At 43.4% G+C, this 21,084-nt stretch overlaps 1 protein-coding gene across 1 annotated transcript in view; it reads right to left on the minus strand.

The window, feature by feature from the left end:
- Nucleotides 1-904: 904 nt before the first annotated feature.
- The window catches only part of OPN3 (opsin 3), a 43,591-nt gene continuing 23,411 nt past the window's right edge, over nt 905-21,084 (minus strand). The window contains exons 2-4 of the mRNA XM_090031506.1: nt 12,953-13,272; nt 9,046-9,297; nt 905-3,805 (exon numbers count right to left, since the gene is read on the minus strand). Of these exons, the coding sequence (XP_089887632.1) occupies nt 3,542-3,805; nt 9,046-9,297; nt 12,953-13,272 (836 nt within the window). The 3' untranslated portion in view covers nt 905-3,541. The remainder of the gene's footprint in view (nt 3,806-9,045; nt 9,298-12,952; nt 13,273-21,084) is intronic.

A 21,084-nucleotide genomic window follows, 5' to 3' on the forward strand; every position in this document is an offset into this window, starting at 1 on the left:
TGTTTTTGTTAAAGACAATGAATAGCTTGATTCTGCAAGAGGCTGCATACCCTCAGCTCCTTACTTGTGTTGCTGTCTCTACATGTAATAAAATTATAAATATTATAGGCATTACTTCATTTGGAAAAGTTGTCATATGTAGATCACTTAGCTTAAGATGCCAAAATAAACAATTTCCATTTGTTTTCATTGTTCTATTTTCAGATGCTGTTTTATCATGCCATGTCATTATGCAAGTACACATTTACTTTAAAGGAGAGGTCTATGATAATTTGTGTTTTCGCTTCATAAAGATTTAATGGGAGGATAAAGGCTAAAGTCATTTATAGAAGGGGTGTCAAACATGCAGCCTGTGGGAAAGATCTGGGAAATTAGGGGTGTGGCTAAGATGAGGTGTAGCATGCCACATAATTTTAGGCCTCTTGGGTCCCTCAGTGGACATAGCCCTTGGTAGCAAGTGCCTGAGCAGTGGCTGTGCCAAGACAGATGTTTACTCTGCAGCTGCTTGGACCATTGCCACCACAGCTTGTTTGCCCTGCCCACTCCATTGTTGCCACCCCATGCCATGCTGGATTCACTACCACCCCATACCCCAAGCCAGATCTGGCTTGCGACAAGCCTTGCAATCCAGATGTGGCTCAGGTCAGTGGGTAAGTGAGATACCCTTGCTATACAGCATCTCTTTGAAGATGGTTCAATGTATGCTAGTTCTGTGTAAAATAAATTGGAAGCTTTCTTTGCAGTTCCAGCAGAGTCAAATATTTACCAATTACTTTCACAAGTTGAAATGCTATTGTTTTGTTAGTTAGAAAAATATTACAGACCTTTTCCAGCAGGTGGCAATACAATGATTTTCCTTCTCAAAGGGAGAAAATACTTGATCAAGAATGAATTCTATAAATAAGATAAATTTAATCTCTCATAAAAGGATCAAAGTACATACAATGCTAAATATCAAATGTACACAATCTGTTAAAAGGATGGCATTGTATATATTTGTTGACACATTTCTTTCCCCCTTTGGTAAAATTAAATGTGCATAGGTGTAGTGACTGCTGATTGAAAAAAGCAGTTCTTGACATAGAAACTGATAAGTTAGGTTAAGGGCGTATCTTTCAATCCATAAAGCTACTCAGGTCTATGCCTATGGTAAAAATGTAGATACGTGTTTATTTTGTTTCTTCCTAAATGAAATATTTTGCTTAATTTTCAAAGCTTGATCTTTGTGTATAAGTTTAAACAGGACATGTAGAGATGGATTATTAGTGCAGATATTTTAAAGGAGTAAGTGTACAAAGTATCCATAGCAGCCTCACAGATCAAGAGGCAAAGCTTCTGTCTTTCGCTTATGGAATGTAAGGACTGCTCAAAGGTGCTCATTAGTTTCTCTAAAGAACATATGTAGTGAACTGAACCAGTTGTTTTAAAGTGAGTTCAGATTATTCAATACTCTCAGTAGGAAGTGGACTTTTTGGTTTAGGCCCATACTGATTTCTTTGGGAGCTTATGGAAGCAAAAATCAACCCTTGCCAGTGCCGAGGTATCCAAGTTGTTCTCCTACACTCAGTGCAGTTTTTCCCCAGGGAGCACATGGAACAGTAACTTGATTGCCTTTCCTAATGTTTCCATCAGTGTGGAGAAACAGCAGAACTCACACTTGAGCTCCACACTGCCTATGTGGCAGATAGTGAAGAGGGCATGTCCTAAAACAATGCTCATCTAATATAGACTATGGGCCTATGTGTGCACTCGGTGACACAGCAGTGAGATTACACTTATTTGCAGCTATACTGGTGTGAAACTAAAGTAGTGGAGCAGAATATCAGGTTATGTGTGTTGATTCTAGTTCTGTAAAAATAATCACTTACCCGCCACTGATACGTAGAGTAGAATACGTCAGACATTTCATACGGGGATACTTTACATAGGTTTCTTCTTGTTTGTTGGGAGGGAGGGGTCCTTTTTGGGGGAAGGTAGTTTCATAGTTTCTAGGGTCGGAAGGGACCTGAGCAGATCAAATCCGACCCCCTGCCATGGCAGGAAAGAGTACTGGGGTCAAATGACCCCAGCAAGGTGATTGTCTAGCCTTGTCTTAAAGACCCCCAGGGTAAGAGCCAGCACTACTTCCCTTGGAAGTTGGTTCCAGATCTTAGCTGCCCTGACAGTGAAGTAGTGCCTCCTGATGTCTAATTTGAATTTACCCTCTGCCAGCTTGTGACTTTTATTTCTAGTCACTCCTGGTATTGCTCGGGGGAACAGGGACTCCCCAATGCCTGCTGGTCCCCTCTGATTAGTTTGTAACAGGCCTCTAGATCCCCTCTCAGCCTTCTCTTGTGGAGGCTGGACAGGTTCAGGTCCCTTAGCCTGCCCTGCTGCCCCCTGATCATGCAAGTGGCCCTCCTCTGGACCCTCTGCATGTTGTCCACATCCCTCTTGAAGTGCGGCGCCCAGAATCGGATGCAGTACTCCAGCTGTGGCCTGACCAGTGCCACGTAGGCGGGGAGGATCACCTCCCTGGACCTGCTTGAGATGCATCTGTGGATGCATGACAAGGTACGGTTGGCCTTCCTGACTGCCTCCCCACACTGCCGGCCCATGTTCATCTTGGCATCAGTGATGACTCCAAGATCCTTTTCTACCTCTGCACTGACAAGAAGGGAGTTCCCCAGCCTGTAGGTGCTGGTTCTTCCTCCCGAGGTGCATCACCTTGCACTTGTCAGTGTTGAATCCCATCCTGTTCTCATCCACCCACCCCTGTAACCTGTCTAGGTCCAATTGTAGCCTATTCCTTCCTTCTAGTTCTGCCAAAGGAGTTTTAGATATGAAAATTATCACTCAAATCACAAGTATCTGGATTAACACTGGTTAATCTTAAAGAAGTGATACAGCAGGTCTTGCGGTCTATAAGTGATCAAGGCTTCTGTTTCATCTAAAGAAAGTATGCCTGTTATATATGTAGGAGAGTTTTTCTTTTATTTTTAATTATGTGGTATTTAATCATTTTAACTAAATGATTTGTTGTATGTATAAACATTATGATGCTTCTGTTTGTCATCTTTTCATCAGTGCTCACAGTGAATTTATTTTCTTTGGAGCATCTCTCAAAGTGGCTCTAAGTACCTTATGAGCATTAGCAAGAGACCCCTTGTACTGAAAAGGGGGCAGTATTTTAGTAGTTTTGTACTATGTTTGATGAAAGCTTTGTAAGTCAGCGGTTTGATGGGTGACTCAAAGCTAGCTTCTGATAATCTCTTTTATCTCCTCAACAATTTGGTGTGAGTAGGAATGTTGGCTAATCATATGATATGCTTAAAAAAGAGTAAAAATTGCCACTGATAAATCAGATAAAAATGTAGAGATTTGAATACTGTTACCACATTTAACCACTTTACAGATTTCATCCACCAAATTTCTTCTGTGTTTCACAGCATTAAGCATAGTGCCTTCTTCACACTCATTCTACCATTGGCGAGTCGTCGCATTAAAACAGACTCATTGGCTAATATCCATTCGAGTTCTGAGACCTGGCTGACTCAGCCCCTCATAGTGGTTTTACTTGAATCACATTAACTTTTGTACTGTTGTGCTTGCTACTTTCATCTGTTTGCTGGGCGTCATCACTGGTGATAATAAAAATAATAGAAGAAGAACTAAAAGTCACTTTCTTTTTTGGCCTGTCCCCAACTTTCTGGGACATCACAATTGGTCTTATTGGCTTGTCATTCCCTGTTACTGGTTTTTCTTTCATTGTCCTCTGGAATCTTAGCAGGCGAAAGCACAAGAGCTGTAAAAGGCATCGTCGAAACTGCAAAGAGGAAGAATTAGAATCAAATTACAACTCTTGAGTATGTCAAATAATTCATAAATTTCTAAACTAGTTTTGCAGTCTCCAGCTGGAACACTTTAATGAACTTGTCGGGCCATTATTGGGTTTTTTTCCTCACCCTCCTAAAAGGTACAAGAAAAAGGGATAGCACATTTTACCTGACATACTTTTGCAGGACTTGAAACAGGAAAGTGGTCTTGTATATCTGTTGGTTTGTAGGACAAAACACTTTCTCCCAGAACACATGCAACATCTATTTACAGACATCGTATGTATGTGTGTTGGGGTGTGAGAATGAGAGCAAGAGTGAGCATGTATAGACACTTGCTCTTGTAGCTGAAACTTTCTTGGTGGTAATTTAACCCTGTCAGAAGGAGGAACCTAAATGCTTGATCCTGAGCTTATTTGTACAGAGTATGCTAACATTTATATAAAAGCTGGAACAGAACAGTCCAGCATCCACAGAGACATCTGTGTTGTAATGGGGCTGGCTATGGTAGTGGGCTTGGGTACTGCATATGTGCACATTTATATTTCATGAATACTGTTTACATTAAAATAAACATTATGAACTTATTATTACCAAATACAAGCTTTCAAAAATCATTGCCCAGACACCAAAAAGAACAAAAAGAAGTGAACTAACTTAAACAGTGATTTCTGAGTGCCTTTATTGTTCATAATTCCCCCTTTTCCCTCTGCAAGAGTAGGGCCAGACATTTAAAGGGAAAAATGAAAAAGAAAGGGGAATAAAACTGAATTTCTTCTGTACCCTTGATGCACCATAAAACCATAGACTTTCAATAACATTTACACACTGAATTTCTGAGTAAGAATAACAGACACATAGAAAAGTCTTCCATAAATGGATCTAGCCTTAGGAGGTGATGTGCACTTGTCTCTCTCAACTAAACAGGAGATACTTAATACCATCAGTTCAATTCTGCTTCACAGATAAGTGGTTCAAGGTATTCAGCAGGAGTTCTCCTGAGCTGTATGACTGTTAAAGATCCCAACAGTAGGGATCAGCTAAATATGTAGATGATGCTCTAATGTTCCTGAAAAAAAGCGCACAAATGTTCAGGCCATTTAGGAAACCTGCTTGAATCTGAGTTTAACTCTGAGCAATCTTGACTCTCTCTGGAAACTCATCAGTTTAACAGAAATCAAATTAATTTGGCAACTTCCTCCAACCTAATACTCTGACAAAAAGGCATTCCCTTTTAAATGCAGTCAGGGACTGTAGTGAAACCTTCTGAGATGCCTCTCCCTTTGCATCATTAGAAGTTACCCTATGTGATCATGTTTCCACCTTGTGCTTTTGAGGAATGTTGTTTGCTAAGACAGTAGGGTCTTGCTGATAGAGTAGGATGCTGCTCTGCTGGTGTTACTAACTCGCTGCTGTGGTTTCTCTAGATTCTGTGTAAGGGGATTTTGGGTGTTGGACAAAACTCAACCAGCCAGCCAGCAGCAGAGGTTTTCTTCATAATTCTCACAGGACTGCTCTGGCAATAGGCCTTTTGAGGCAACACGCTAGAAAGAAAGTCATCTGATGCTACCTGAAGATGTAATAGGATGGTCAAGTGGATGGCTTCGAGATGTGAAAGGTAAGGTAGGGTAGCTGAGAAAATGGAAGTGAAAAAGAGAAGACTGCAAGAGCAGAGGTAGGTAGCAGATATTGTAAGGAAAAGGGGAGAAGGAATGTCAGAGTAAATGAAAACTGGAGCAGGGTGAAAGTGCTAGGGGTTTTGCTTCAGATCTGGAATAAGGCAAGTGATAACTGAAACATCCTCATCTTCTGGGAAATCCCAATATTTCAACACTTGTGTCTTGAGTTGCAACATTTAAATATCAAAATTGTTCACTAGTTCAGAATTTTTTTTATTAAAAAACAGTAAAACATTTCATTTCCATATTTTCATTCAAAATTAAAACACTGATATTCCTGAATTGAAATGTTTCATTTTCATAGGTTGAACATTGTAGTTCAACAATAAACTGCATATCCCTACTGGGGCACATTGTGTCATGGAAGTTATAGTTTTGCATGCATGATGCTTCTATTATTTTCTGAGAGTCAGGCTCTCTGGCTGGAAAGCATTCCCTGTCAGTCACTTCCAGCCACATGGCACTCACTGTTTGTCAAACAAAGACCGTGTTGTATCCTAAGACGCACAGGATATCCAAGAAGCACAACCCACTGGAGAGAATGGTGGCATTGGCATTCTGATTTCAAATCCCCTGAGATGCTGTGCTACTATATGGAACCTTTTGTTTGGTTTTCCCAACAAAAAATGTAAATGTTACAGAAACTGCATTTTCATATCTTTAATGAAGAATCTTGAGCCAGTTGTAAGAGCCTTGTCACATGTTACACTCAGGATATGTTTTGTTTAGAGTGTAGCCAGCATGACAAAGTTAGAAAGTTTTCTGAATGATTGCATACTAACTCTGGACAGTGCTGGAGCTGGATGTTCAGTCACCAACAGCTGGTTGTCAGTCTTAGCACTGGTATATACCAGAGCTGGTGAAGACTGCTGGCATCTCTGTGGAGCAGTCCCACAATAGCATAACAAGGATTCTTTAACCCTATCTTGAAACACTCTTTCCCCCAAAATGCTAACTTTGCTACCATATGATCACAACTAGCATGTGTTTTCCTGCTTGAAAGAGTGACATTAATGTTTTAAGTAGTGTTAACATGTCCTAAGTGTAACATGTGACAAGGCACTAAAGTGAAACACAGCACAGTTCATCAGAAGGCTCACAAACTTAAGGAAATCTTTTAGTGATGCTTCTGGTTACAGTACAACCCCAGGGTGATGCAAGTTTTCTTGAATTCAGGTCTCATTTAAACAGTGTGACACATACATGTTGGCCATATATAGCTCATGGTTTGTCCCTGCAACTTAGTTCATCCAGTTCCAGATTCCCACAACTACTATGTTCAGTGGCAATCTGGCCTATGCCAAATTTCATACCCTGCATGCTGTGTTCTGATAGTAATTGGTTTGTGATCCGGGGAGCGAGTCAGAGCTATAACATCAAAATCACTCTCTTCAAGTATTTTTCCTGCATACAGTGATAAACCCTGAAAACTCCATACCTATACCAGGTTAAAATATATTCAATGGCCAGGAAAAGCTTTAAGAAACATTAATATATTTTTTGGGGGGGTCATCTTTATTCTTCCTGCTTGGTACACAAGATGCTTCCTGCAGAAGCAGGTTTTACTTTGTTTTAATGGTTGCAAGATGCAATTATATTTCCAGTTGATGCTGTGCTTCATAGTGAAGATATCTAGATGACTCACTCTCTGAAGTTACTAGGTCATTGTATCTATTCTGTCTTTATTATGTTACTAGGGATTTTGAAAGAAAATTAGACATCATTTATTGCAAGCATTTTTACAGATATGTTAATGATTCCCCCTTCCTCTACACAAGCTCATTTAGATGTGTTGATGACTGCCTCTAGAGAAGCAGTCTACTGCTCATTAGGAGGACAAGGCAAGAAGTTTATAAAATTTAATCTCCACTATCTCATATAAAACACGTTTACATTTTAATTCATTCCATTTAATTATCTTCAAAAGGGAATTTACTGCACTCCATATGTAATTCTGAATTAATGAATGTTACAGCTCGTCAAACTTTTTTCTAATGAAACTTTTTCCATCCAAAATGCACTGATTCATCAAAAGATAATGTTCTCAAGGAATATGTCAATTCTGACAAAATTTAAATGGAAAAAACCAGAAAATGAAACACATTAAAAATGTCAGAGTATTCCTCATAAAAATCAGTCACAACCTTTTTGAATTATCATTTTGTAATAACCTTTTAAAAATGAATTGTGTTTTATTTAAAATTATACAAAGATCAGAATCTAAATAAAACGTTTTGAATGACAACATGATTTTTTGGAACTTCTTTGTTCATAATACATTTCAAAATGTTGAGCTTTATCCCAGTTAGGAATGAAACAAATTTCTGACATCTCACAATGTTTGCAAACTTAAAAATCTCTCTCAATCAGCTGTAGTCAACATCATTGTCTTAAAATATTTGGGGAGATGTCTTTTGCCAATGACCTTCCTTTTTCATGAATAACTGCTGAATTCTGAAGAAATATAAAATCATGAATTTGTCTTTTAAAACTTTTTAGAGCAAATAAAATTTTTACAAAGGAATGTGTTGCAGAGGAGGTTTGGGGGGTTTTTTTTGTTTGTTTAAATCATATCAGGCCTCTTAGATTTCATTACAGAATTATGCTACTGATAATTCACTAAATTCATAGTAAAGTCAAAATCTGTCTTTAATTCTAAGTGGGCTATCTCTGAAACTTAACTAAATCATTACACCAGCCTACTCAAATGTATAGCCAAGGTGCAAAAAAATGAAGGCTGTATTTTTGTTTTTGAAACTGAAACAAGGGTACTGTTTCATAGGAAACAGAAAAGTTCAGGTGTTAAAACAGTGACTCAGATAGCAGTTTCCAGATGTGATCCATCTCTGTTGCCAGGGTCCGCACAGGCATTAGGCTGACTGGTTAGAGCCAGGGCTTGTCACCAGCATCCATAGTAGGGGACCAAGCCGATGTCAAACCAGGGTTCACATCCCAAGGGCTGATGTCAAACCAAGGTTCGCATGCTGAGCCAGAAGGGTTACTATAAATGGTTGTCAGGAAGCAAGCCAAAGTCAAACCGGCGTTCTAAAGTTCAGAGACAGGCAGAGGCAGGAGTGTAGGAACAGGCACCAGACAAGTCATCTAGACAGCAGCTACTTGCAGACTGAAACCAGTTAGTGTGCAGGGGGGGTTAGGTGTTGCAAAAGCTTCTCAAAAGCAGCCCTAGAACAAATCAGTGGACTAAGACTCAGCTGGCCCTGCTGAGGGGGTGAGCTTTGCTGACCTGCCCAGCTGCAGTACATGCGCTTCACATCTGCTTAAAGGGACAAAAAAAACCGCTCTAACCTGGGTACCTGCATCTTGGATGTCTGTTTCCATATTTAAATACCCAGGCAGGTACCTAGACATCTATCTGACAACTTCTGATAGCTTATTAATTTTGGTGCTTTATGATAGACCACTGTTCTTTACTTTAAAATGTCTGAATTTGAAAATAGGACTCCACAACTTAAAATAAGTTAGTATAATCTTCATTGTATATTATATACTTTATTTTATGCATCAGATAAGAAAGCTTATGATGAACATACCTTTCTGCTCATGAAGATGTAGATGACTGGATTGTAAGCAGTGCTTGATTTGGCAAACAAGGATGGGATGACAGCCACTGTTGGTGTTACAAGATTGCTATAGCCATAGGCTACTAGAAGAGAGACGACTGCATAAGGCATCCAACAGATAAGGAATGTGGAGATCATTAAAAAACACATTTTAGCCACCTTTTTTTCATATTTTAGGAGTTTGATCACTTGAACAGTCTGAAAATCTTCAACACAGCGAAGCTGCAGAGCAAAAAAAAGGGAAGAGGTTGAAAACAGGAGCAAGTAAATAGTTTTAATTTTTATCTTAATTTCTTTTTAAGTAAATTCCCAATTTCATGGTCTATATTTCAGAAGTAGAGACTGTCAAATATTTCAGGAATAGTAGTTCTCCTGCAAATAAAACAGGAATGTTTCCCAATCATTTATGACTTATAATAAATAAGGTATAATTTGAGAAACAGAAAAATAAATGTTTAAAAATGACAAATTAAATGACACAGATTACTTTCTTTTATTAAAGCATTTTAGAAAAGTAGGATGCATCCATCCATTTGTGTAAAAACTTTAATTTCTGCTGATGTTTTTTCTCAGTTTTTGTTTTAATGTATTGGTGATAAAAGGACAATCCTGGAGGTTTATATCTTCTATCTACTAACTACACTAAGTAGAATAGAAGAATTGCAGGTACACTCTATTCACTCTACTTTTCTGCCAGGTTTTTTAGTCCTGTTGTGATGGGATTACTTCTAGGAGGTGAAAGGGGAGTCTGTTCTTTATGCCAGGCCAGTTCTCAGCATCTGCTGAGGGAATTTGAAGAAATGGAGAAAAGATAAAACATGTATCCATGCATCCACAAAGATGGGGCAACAAACATGGGTTCATTAGAGGCAGGTCCTGTCAGACCAACCTGGTGACCTTCTACGACCAGGTCACCAAATCCTTAGATGCAGGGGTAGCAGTGGACATAGTCTTTCTGGACTTTCAGAAGGCCTTCAACAACTGTCTCTCATCCCATTCTCATTAAAAAAATAGGGGACTGTGGTGTCAATGCCTACACAGTCAAATGAGTCACTAACTGGCTGGAGGGCCACACCTAGAGAGTGGTAGTGGATGGGTCATTTGCGACCTGAAGGGACGTGGGCAGTGGGGTTCCCCAGGGCTTGGTCCTCGGGCCCGCACTGTTCAACATCTTCATCAGCGACTTGGACGAGGGGGTAAAAAGCACCCTGTTCAAATTTGCAGACAACACTAAGATGTGGGGGGAAGTGGGCACGATAGAAGGAAGAAATAGGCTACAATTGGACCTAGGCAGGTTACAGGGGTGGGCAGATGAGAACAGGGTGGGTTTCAACACTGACAAGTGCAAAGTGATGCACCTGGGGAGAAAGAACCAGCACCATACCTACAGGCTGGGGAACTCCCTTCTTGTCAGTGCAGAGGTAGAAAAGGATCTTGGAGTCATCATTGATGCCAAAATGAACATGGGCCAACAGTGTGGGAACGCAGTCAGGAAGGCCAACCAAACCTTGTCATGCATCCACAGATGCATCTCAGGCAGGTCCAGGGAGGTGATACTCCCCCTCTATGCGACACTGGTCAGGCTGCAGCTGGAGTACTGTGTCCAGTTCTGGGAGCCGCAGTTCAAGAGGGATGTAGACAATATGAAGAGGGCCACTCACATGATTGGGGGGCAATAGGGCAGACCCTACGAGGAGAGGCTATGGGACCTAAACCTGTTCAACCTCCACAAGAGAAGGCTGAGGGGGGATCTAGTGGCCTGTTACAAACTAGTCAGAGGGGACCAGCAGGCATTGGGGGAGTCCCTGTTCCTCCAAGCACTGCCAGGAGTGACTAGAAATAATGGTCACAAGCTGACAGAGGGTAGATTCAGACTAGACATCAGGAGGCACTACTTCACTGTCAGGGCAGCTAGGATCTGGAACCAACTTCCAAGCGAAGTGGTGCTGGCTCCTACCCCGGGGGTCTTTAAGACAGGGCTAGACAATCACCTTGCTGGGATCGTTTGACCCCAGTACTCTTTCCTGCCATGGTTTCATAGATTTCATAGACATTGGGGCTGGAAGGGACCTCGGAAGATCATCGAGTCCACCCCCCACCCAAAGGGCAGGAAGTCAGCTGGGGTCATAGGATCCCAGCAAGATAAGCATCCAATTTGCTCTTGAAGGTGTACAATGTAGGTGCTTGAACTACTTCCGATGGCAGGCTATTCCAGACCTTGGGGGCTTGGACGGTAAAGAAATTCTTTCTTATGTCCAGCCTGAAACAGTCTTCAGGAGTTTATAACCATTTGACCTCATCATCCCTTGGGGCGCTCTAGTGAACAAACGTTCCCCCAGATACTGGTGGTCACCTCTGATAAACTTATAGGTGGCCATCAGATCACCCCTGAGCCTACGCTTTTCCAGGCTAAAGAGCCCCATGACTCTCAGCCTGTCGTCGTAAGGTCTGTTTTCCTGACCTCTGATCATGCGTGTGGCTCTTCTCTGGACTCTCTCAAGCTTCTCCACATCTTTTTTGAATTGTGGAGCCCAAAACTGGATGCAGTTCTCCAGCTGCGGCCTCACCAAGGCCGAGTACAAGGGGAGAATGACATCCTGGGATTTACTTGAGAAGCATCTATGGATGCAAGCCAGCATTTTGCTCACTTTAGTAGCTGCAGCATTGCATTGCAGGCTTATGTTCATCTTGTGGTCAATGATGACTCACAAGTCTCTTTCTTCCATAGTGCTAGCCAGCGTAGCACTGCCGAGCCTACAAGGATTCTGCAGCTTTTTCTTCCTAAGGTGGAGAACCTTGCATTTTTCAGTGTTAAACACCATCAGGTTCTCGTCCGCCCATTTGCTGAGCTTGTCCAGGTCAGCCTGGATCACCCGCCTATCTTCTGGTAGGGGGTCAGACTTGATGATCTGCTCAGGTTCCTTCTGACCCTACCAACTATGAAACTATACCCACACTTTTCTCTCCACTAACATGTTATTTGTGTTTGAGGCAGATGCTTGGACCAAGATGATCAATCCATTACATACATCTACCAGTAACCAGCTCTGAACACTGAAAATCTGGACTGATATAGAAGGAGATATGGAATATTACTTTAAAAATCTGATAGCAGCCTTTTATAAATGAGAGTCTGATAACTGATAACTCACAAAGCAAAACAGATGCACTGGGTAAGAATTTGACAGTTACCAGCTCAATATCTCTAGCATTAATTTCAAATAAATTGTCAAAGGTTCAAATAAAAAAAATCCTATTGTTGCAACCAATGCTACAATTGACTTTTAATGCTGTACCTTTATTACATTTTTATTTTAGAATTTGTCTTAGATTCCAAGGAGACACTTTTCCCTCTATTGCCTTTTGGCACATAAAAAACAGAACCTCATTGTGCACTACATTAGGAAAAGAATTCTACAGACTAGAGTCACTCTTCCAAGATAAGTTCCTCTCCCATATCAGGTAATTGAGGTAAAAAATAGATACATTAGTAAGATTTTTTTTTTTTTAAATAGCATAAATGAGGGGCAACAACCATGCAGCAGTCTCTTGTGCTGCCTTGTGGGGGTAGAAAGGAGGGCAGAAAAATAGCTGCTGTCACAGCTGGCCACACTGCTGCAGCTAGGAGCAGAGAAGCCAATACTGCCCCATGCACTTTTGCCGCCAAGGACATGGAGCTGTCCTTCAATGTTAGAAAGGATTGTATAAGTTGCCTAAGAGCTCCCACTAAAATTTACTGCGAATGAAAATAATACCCTTTTGATATAGTAACTTTGTGAGGGGACGTTTTCTCAATAGAAATATTGTTGACTATGTCAAATATCAAGGACAATTTATTCGTTTAGTTTGTCATTTAATATTCCTTGTTCCAACTCACCATTCGTATTGAATACAGAATGTGACCATAGCAGTATGCCATGATTCCAACAGGTACCACAAAGCAACCAAGAAAAAAAAAGAGCACAAAGGAAGTATCATTGGGATCTTTCGACTTCCAGTCCACTGAGCAACCCAGTCCATGTATTTCCAATGTATATCTGTTCCAGCCTAGAAGAGGTGCTCCAGTCCAGGCTAGTGAATAGAGCCAGATGTAAGTGATGGCCCGCCAGGACCAGGAGAAATTAATCACTTTTGCATGGACGACCCGAATGTAGCGCTCATAGGCAAGAACAGTGAGGGTCATGATTGAGACAATTCCTGTAAGGAGAAATAAAGGAAATAATCACAGGGAATAGACACAAATATACTGTCAGTTGGGCTACTGACTTAATCCTAGGGTGTGGACACAGGAATGCTTGGAGCCCTTTTAAAAGGGGAACGTTTCAGCAGCTGGTATAGTCCATTACATGTGAACAAGCTGAGACCACTTCAAATAGAGCAAACCTGCTCCAACTTTACCTCTGGCTGAAGGCGCATTAAAGTTGTGTTTCCTGCTTTTGAATCCTTCCCAGCTTGTTGATGCCTAACAATTAGAACATACCAGCTGCTGCCCTTTTGAAACATTTCCCTGCTGGAAGGACTCCAAGTGTTCATGTGTCCATACCCTTAGTCTGCCAGCAGGCAAAAAATACAAATTCTAATTAGATGCTGCACAAAATGGGTCAAATTCTGTCACCCAGAAACATGTTGAGTGGCCTGTCACTCCATAAATAATACTACTAATTTTAAAAGGGCTACTCCAAGCAAATAAGGACATTAGAATCTGACCTCATCTGACTTCTTAGGGTATAAGGGGTATGAGAAAAAAAGATGAAGTCCAGGTTAATCCAAAAAAAATTATTTGTTAAGCATGAATTCATGTTACAGGTTGGTTTAGGGGTCAAAAATGCTGTAATTAGCCAAAACAACAACAGACTCTGTTAGAAAGAGAACATTTAGACTTATACCTTCATTTAAAAGGCATATTAACACTTGAAAGTATGGAAATGAAAAGTCAAATCTCCCCAAACATGTGACTGGTAGGATTCTACCTCTGTTTCTGACAGATTGTCTTGAAGAGTTTATGTTCTGTGGAGCCGCAGACTTGATATGGTACTAATGGTTCACCATTTGAAAGAGGACAGGTCATATGAAGCCTCCTGCTCTACCCATCAGATACCAGGTAGCTGAATTCTCTCACAGGAGCTATGGTTGGACTTTCAACACGTATTCTTCATTTGAATTTGTTACATTTTCCCCAAACCTAGACTTGTAATGAATGGAGCAAAACAGGAGGTTTAGATTAAGGTTGCTATGCCAGCATTTCTCTTGTGAATCACTGACTTCACAGGAGTTCAGCATAAATTAGGAGTGCAGGATTTGGCTCTGTATGAATTTTTAAAACTAATGATCAGGTTTTATTCTGCTCAAATAGCACAAGCTTTAATCAACTGAAGCCCCAGTTGCCACTGTCCATTAAGAACATGCATCTCTTCTTTAACCAATAACGTCTAAATACAAATGTGCTTACATCATAGCACTCAGCAAGTTCATATGCAAATTTCTCTAACAAATTTGTATACCTCCTTTCTAATAGGAAGAATATTTTATTTTTTTATGGAGATTCATATTTGTTGAAAGCTGCTTTCATCTTTTTGTGAGGATGTTTAAACATGCAGTCTTATTATTTTTCTACAGAACATCTATACCTGCAGGAAGGCCAAAAAGTAAATTGTAGACTGAAGCTCTTATTACTTTTTAAAAGTTTGAGAATTAGGAATGATAAATGTAACAGATGTTCACAGTAGCTTCAGTCAGCACCATATTAAAATGAATGTTAAGGACGGAACTAGAAATGATTTACTGCTGACCAATTAACCTCTCTGCTTCAGTGTATCCTACGTCAATGTTTCCATTAGCTACACAGGCACAGTCTCAATTGGCTACCTTACAGAAGCATAAGGAGGCTTAATAAAATCTTAGTAAGATCCCTATGAGAAAGACACTCTATCACTACAGATGATAAGTAGAAGATCTTCTTTAGAGGTGATATGGTCACTTACATGCGTGCTCGTTTGGATGCACCCTATCTCTTACAGCATCTCAAAGCCCTTTGAGACACTGCAAAAGGCGCATTCAGGAAAAAAAAAAAAACACTCCCCGTACTGCAAATATGCAGCACAGGGGCATAACCAGACCCCTGGATATCCAGGGGTAAAAAAATATCCTGGGGGGAAAAATCAGGGCAGGGCATAGTCTAGGACTGTGCCCTGAAGGAACTGGAGGCTCGGCTCCACCACAGAGATTCCAGCCAGAGTGTCTCTATGGCTGGCCCTTGCCCCAGTGTTGAAGCACACTGCCTTCCTGTGCAGGGCAGGCAGGGGGCCAGCTGCAGGGAGCAGGACCCGGGCTCTGTGCTGGTAAGTAGGGGGTACTGGAGGAGGGGAGAGGGGACCATGGGGGGACACCTGCCAGCCCCATCCCCTACCCATTCCCCAAGCCCCCCAGATCACTGCCCCACCTGACCCTATCCCCCAACCGCTCCCCGAGTCCCCCCCCGATCACTGCCCCACCCAGCCCCCACATCACAGCAAAACAAAACAAGCCCTGCACTCACCAGCAGTAGCAGTAACTGTTGGGGTCACTGGGGCCTTGTGACAGAGTCCCCCCCTGCACAGCACAGGGCTGGGGGTGGGAGGGGTAGCAGGGACCAGTCCCGGTCTCAGCCCTGGACCTGGCTGCCTGGCACTTGCACTGCCAGTGTCCCATTGCGGGGATGCAGCCTGGGTCAGCAGGGTGGCGCATGGCTCACCATGCTGTCAGGTAGCTGGGGCCACTCAGGTTGAGTGATGTCAGGCCCTGGGTGACAGCCACAGTAACCCCAGCTGCCCGAGAGTGCGTGGAGCCATGTAGCACCCTGCTGCCCCAGGCCACACCCTCACAATGGGGCAGTGGCAGTGTGGGTGCCAGGCGGCTAGGGCCGGTCCCCTCTGCCTCGTATTGTGGGGGGAGGGCACTGCCATGAGGCCCCAGTGACCTTAATGGCAGCTGCCACTGCCAGTGAGTGCAAGGTTTTTTGGGTTTTTTTGCTGGGATGCTGGGGCCAGGTGAGGCAGCAATGTGGGGAGCTTGGGGGGCAGGTGAGGGATGGGGCCAGTGAGGGTTGCCCCATGGTTCTCTCCCCTCTCCTCTAGCCCCCCCCCCCCACCTCTTACTTACTGTCCAGGAGGCCCCAGTGATCCCAACGGCAGCTGCTACAGCTAGTGAGTGCGGGGCTTTTTTTTAGTGCTAGGGGCTAGGACTGGGTGGGGCAGCCATTGGGGGCCTGGGGGTGCAAGCAGGGGATGGGGCTGGGCAAGGCAGCCATCTGGGGGGCTGGGGGAGCAAGTGGGGGTGAGGCACGTGGCCCTTGCAGGGGACATGTAGCCCCTGTTGGTGGGGCTATAGCCCTTGTTCAGAGGCACTCTGTGAACTGTGTAGGGGGCCTGTGCCCTGCGGGGGGCAGGGGACCCATTCCTCCTGAGCAGCCCCCGCCATAGTTCCTCCACATCTACCCACACACCCCACATCCCTCCACAGCCACCCCCATCCCCCCACCCCCCGTTCTACAAACCTCACATCCTCCCAGCACACACCCTGCATGCCCAGCTACCAGACAGGATGAGACCAGCTGGCAAGGGGTGTGGCTGCAGGGGCAGTTTTCCCCACATCCTGGTTAGTGAAAGGGTCAGGGGGAGTTCTAACTGCTCTATGGTACAAAAAGCAAAGGCAAACAGCAAAGCTTATTGGTATTTAGAATTAATTTTATTACGATGAGAGACACACTGAGCAACCTAGGCTTCCAAATCACTTTAACACTGTAGATATATCAATAAAACATTGCCCAACTGATTGCTGTCTCTCTCTCTTATATATAGTGGTTTTTTCTTTTAATTGTGGAGGAACATGGATTTTGGGGTATTTTACAGAGTGACTTTGGGATTTTTTTATCAGGGATTTTTCAGTTTTCAAATAGGGAACACCAGAATTCCCGCTAGGAAGGCAAATGGCAGGACGCAGGCAGAGGAGCTTGCTCAGAGCTGGCACCTTGGACCCAGCTGGAGGTGGCTGGCCTCCTGGCCAACTGCAGCCAGGAGGACCTGCTTTGACAATTCAAAGCAGGCCAGCCACACTGGGAACATCTTCTAGGTGACAGCTACCCAGATGGCAGGGCAGAGGCATACCTGGCAGTAGTGTCACACACAGGGCAACTCTGCAGCCACAGCCCACTGGAAGCTGGCCCAGAGGGGCAGATGCCTCCACTAGCTGTGCAGTCCCCATCCAGGTCTGGCAGGTGCACAGCAGGTCACAGCCAGGCAGCAACTCCCACTGCCAGGCTGCTGGTAGAAGGTGCAGGGAACCCTCAGGGCTGTTTCAGCAGTCCAGCTGGCACAAGGGGTAGTGTCCCCAGGTACCAACTGGCTGGGCCCAGAAGCTCCTGAGAGCAACTAGCCCTGAGCTACTTGCCAGGACAGTTTTTTGTACTGATGGGGCCAGGACAGTGCAGCTTTTTATACTGCTGGGGACAGCACAGGTGCTGGCCCCAGGCTGTAGCTTCCCCTGGCTGCAGATCCAGGAGGAGCCAGGCAGGGTTATTTTGCCCCAAGTGGCACAACCTGAAACACACCAAAGTGCATGTGCAGGCACGTGCACTGAGGCAAAAAGCCGCAACTCAGATCTGAACCACTTCTATTTCAGCTACTGCAAGACTACATGCCTGCATATGTGGATGTGCCCTTATTAATTAAAACACTATGAAAGTGGGAAGTAACTCATCCTCAATATCAGTATTTGACATGCAACATGATAGCTGTTTTTCAGTTTGAGTATTTCTTTCCTATGTCATCTTCAGACTCATCAGTCACCACAAAAAGGCAAGTTGGTTGTAGGGAGAGGTGTCACGCAGTCATGCCCAGGATGAAAAAAGCTAGATATGTTGTTTTGGCCCTAAAATCTGCACAGTTTCCTTAGGAAGAATACCTTTGGTCAGACCAAGAAAAGGAAATGCTACCAGAAGATGTGAACTAGGCTCTGCTGAACAAGGAAGAAAGCTCTTTAATAGAAAGACCTGTAACAGTAAATCATCCTGCAAGGCAACACACTTCATTCAAGATGAGATGCACTGAAATTAGACTGAAGACGGGGTTTAAAAGAGATTAGGAGGAGTTAGAAAATGACTAGAGACTTATATGGATAATAACATGGGAGGGGTTTCACTAGCTCAGATAAACAATTCACAGAATGGCATGGAGTCCATTCTCTGGAAAGAGAGAGAGAGACAAACAATTATCATCTTATTTTGTCCATTATCCCATGCATGCAATTGTGAACTTTTCTATTGTGTGGGCTACCACCTTACACAGATTCATAGATGTAGGGTCGGAGGGGACCTGACAGATCATCAAGTCCAACCCCCTGCCCTGGGCAGGAATGAATACTGGGCTTATATGACTACTAGTAAGTTTAAGGTCATATGACCCCAGCTAGGTAGTTATCAAGCCTCCTTTTAAAGACCCCTAAGGTAGGAGCCAGCACCATTTCCCTTGGAAGTTGGTTCCAGATCCTAGCCACCCTGACTGGGAAGTAGTGCCTCCTGATGTCTAGCCTGAACCTACGCTCAATCAACTTGTAGCCGTTATTCCTTGTTACTCCGGGAGGCGCTCAGGGGAACAGGGTCTCACCCACTCCTTCTGGTCCCCCCCCAGAAAGTTTATAGACAGTCACCAGATCCCACCCCCCTCAGCCTTCTCTTGTGGAGGCTGAACAGGTTCAGGCCCCTTAGCCTGCCCTGCTGCCCCCTGGTCATATGAGTGGCCCTCCTCCGGACCCTCTCGATGCTCTCCACATCCCTCCTGAAGTGTGGTGCCTAGAACTGGACACAGTACTCCAACTGCGGCCTGACCAGTGTCACAGAGGAGGAGGATCACTTCCTTGGACCTTCTTGGGATGCATCTATGGATGCATGACAAGGTGCGGTTAGCTTTCCTCACTGCGTCCTCATATTGGTGGCCCATGTTCATTTTAGAATTGATAATGACTCCAAGATCTCTTTCTGCCACTGTGCTTTTGAGAAAGGAGTTCCCCAGCCTATAGGTATGCTGCTGGTTCTTCCTGCACATAGTACTTTCTGTAGTCCCCATTATCTTTGTGACTGAGGACCTGGTTCTAACCACGACAAATCAGAACACCAAATAAAATGGGCCATTGACCTGGGGAGGAGTGGTGAAGCTGAAGAAAGGAAGGAAGTTGAGTTCTTAGTGTACTTGGAGTCGATAAAGAGACCTTACAAACGTGAAAGGCAGAATGAAGGGAAGAAATGCACTTGCAGCGAATTTATTGCAGTTAAAACATAATTTTTAGATCAAGGCTGTCCTTCCAAGCATTTGGGAGCCACACGTCCCATAATTCACACCCATGGGCTGCAACAGGGTAAGCCACAGATCCCTGGGCTGCATGCTAAACGGATGCTCCCCCTACTGTACCATATAGGCACCCCCTCCCCACTGCTGCAGTGGACACCCCTACCCCTTCTCTCCTCTCTACTGCACTGCATGCCCACTGCTGTACTGTACACTCATGTAGACGCTTCCCACCTCCCACTACTTTACTGTGCACCCCTTACAGTGTGCACCCACCCCACTGCATTGCACCCCCTACACCCCCACTGTACCATGTACCCACAAAGTCCCATGCTTACTCTTAGGTGCCTAGGCCATGCTGTCTGCACTCCAGGAAGCAGGGCAGTGCAGCACAGCCAGAGAAAGCCAGAATAAAGATGGGAAGCCTGGAGACTCTGACTGCTATTGCAGGTAGTGGGATGGAGGGACTGACAACTGGGTAAGAGCCTGGGGACACAACTTAATCCCTCTCAGGCCACACATAACCCACAGTACACCTGCTTACTTTGGCTCTATACTTGTGCTGGCGTGTAACCCCATTAATGCAAGTTTATGAAGTTTGATTAAAATAAGAAGCATACACTCCACCTGACAGAAGCACAATTACACAAATTAATTCACAGCAGATATGCACATTCTAAGGGTCTGATTTAGACCCTCTGACCTCTTGCAGCTCTAACTGACTTCTTAGCAATCTGTAAGGGCTCAGAGCCTCTGAAAAAAATCAGGTTATAGAACTCAATATGGATCCCATCTAAAATAACGGTACCTTTTTATTTTGGGTCCAGCTTGATTTGAAAGTAATGCCTACTAAAACAGATATCTGAGTTTTCTAGGTGGATCAAGGGAAGATCCTCTGGTTAGTCAGTTAAGTGGTATTTATTTAAATACAATTTTTTTTCTGCAAAGTGTTCAGTGAAAGTCTGCAAGTTGTCAAGAACTGGGCAGGAAATGCAGGGCATGGAAAGGAAGTTAGAGAGTAAACACTGCATTAATCTACTTGTTATCTATCTTGCACTCTTGTTTTGCAACAAGGGGAATCTTGAGGAAAGAAGACAAAGACTTTGGGTACAAAAGGAGATCTCTAAACAATTAACCCTGGGAAAATGAGGGATTTGAAGCAAGTTACACCCCATGGGAGAATATAAACCACATTTGTTTTTTGTTTCATCTGTGGTGCAGGAAGGCCTGTAAGCACTGAAACAATGTCATCTGAAGGGATGATCCTTAAAACAGAGTTGCTCATGAGAAGAAATACCCAGAGGCCTGATACTTTATACTGCAGAAGGCAAAGTGAACTGTGATGGTGTTCTGAAAACTGTAGGCAGGTAGCCCTGTTGTTCCTGCTGTGTCTGTAGTTGATTATATTAAATGTGATTTAAAGAATTGCTAGTGTGTTCAAATAGCATGTGTTGCCTCAGCAATTTAAACCAACTCTGAGTAAATGGGTTTTTAATGCCTACACAGCTTTTAATTCTGAGAGAGGGGATTATCAGTAGGCTATGAAACAAGATGAGATGAACAGTTGGGGAGCCTAACCCTTAGAATTCAGACATTTCTGGAGAAACGAAAAATTACAGAAACCTGCCAGAGCAATGGAGCTTCTTAAATTTGGTTGTGTTGATTTATCAGGATATTTTTGCCCTTTATTTGT

The sequence above is a fragment of the Crocodylus siamensis genome, chromosome 1 (genome assembly GCF_052110815.1).
Source record: "Crocodylus siamensis isolate JL-2025a chromosome 1, ASM5211081v1, whole genome shotgun sequence".
Lineage (NCBI taxonomy): Eukaryota > Metazoa > Chordata > Crocodylia > Crocodylidae > Crocodylus > Crocodylus siamensis.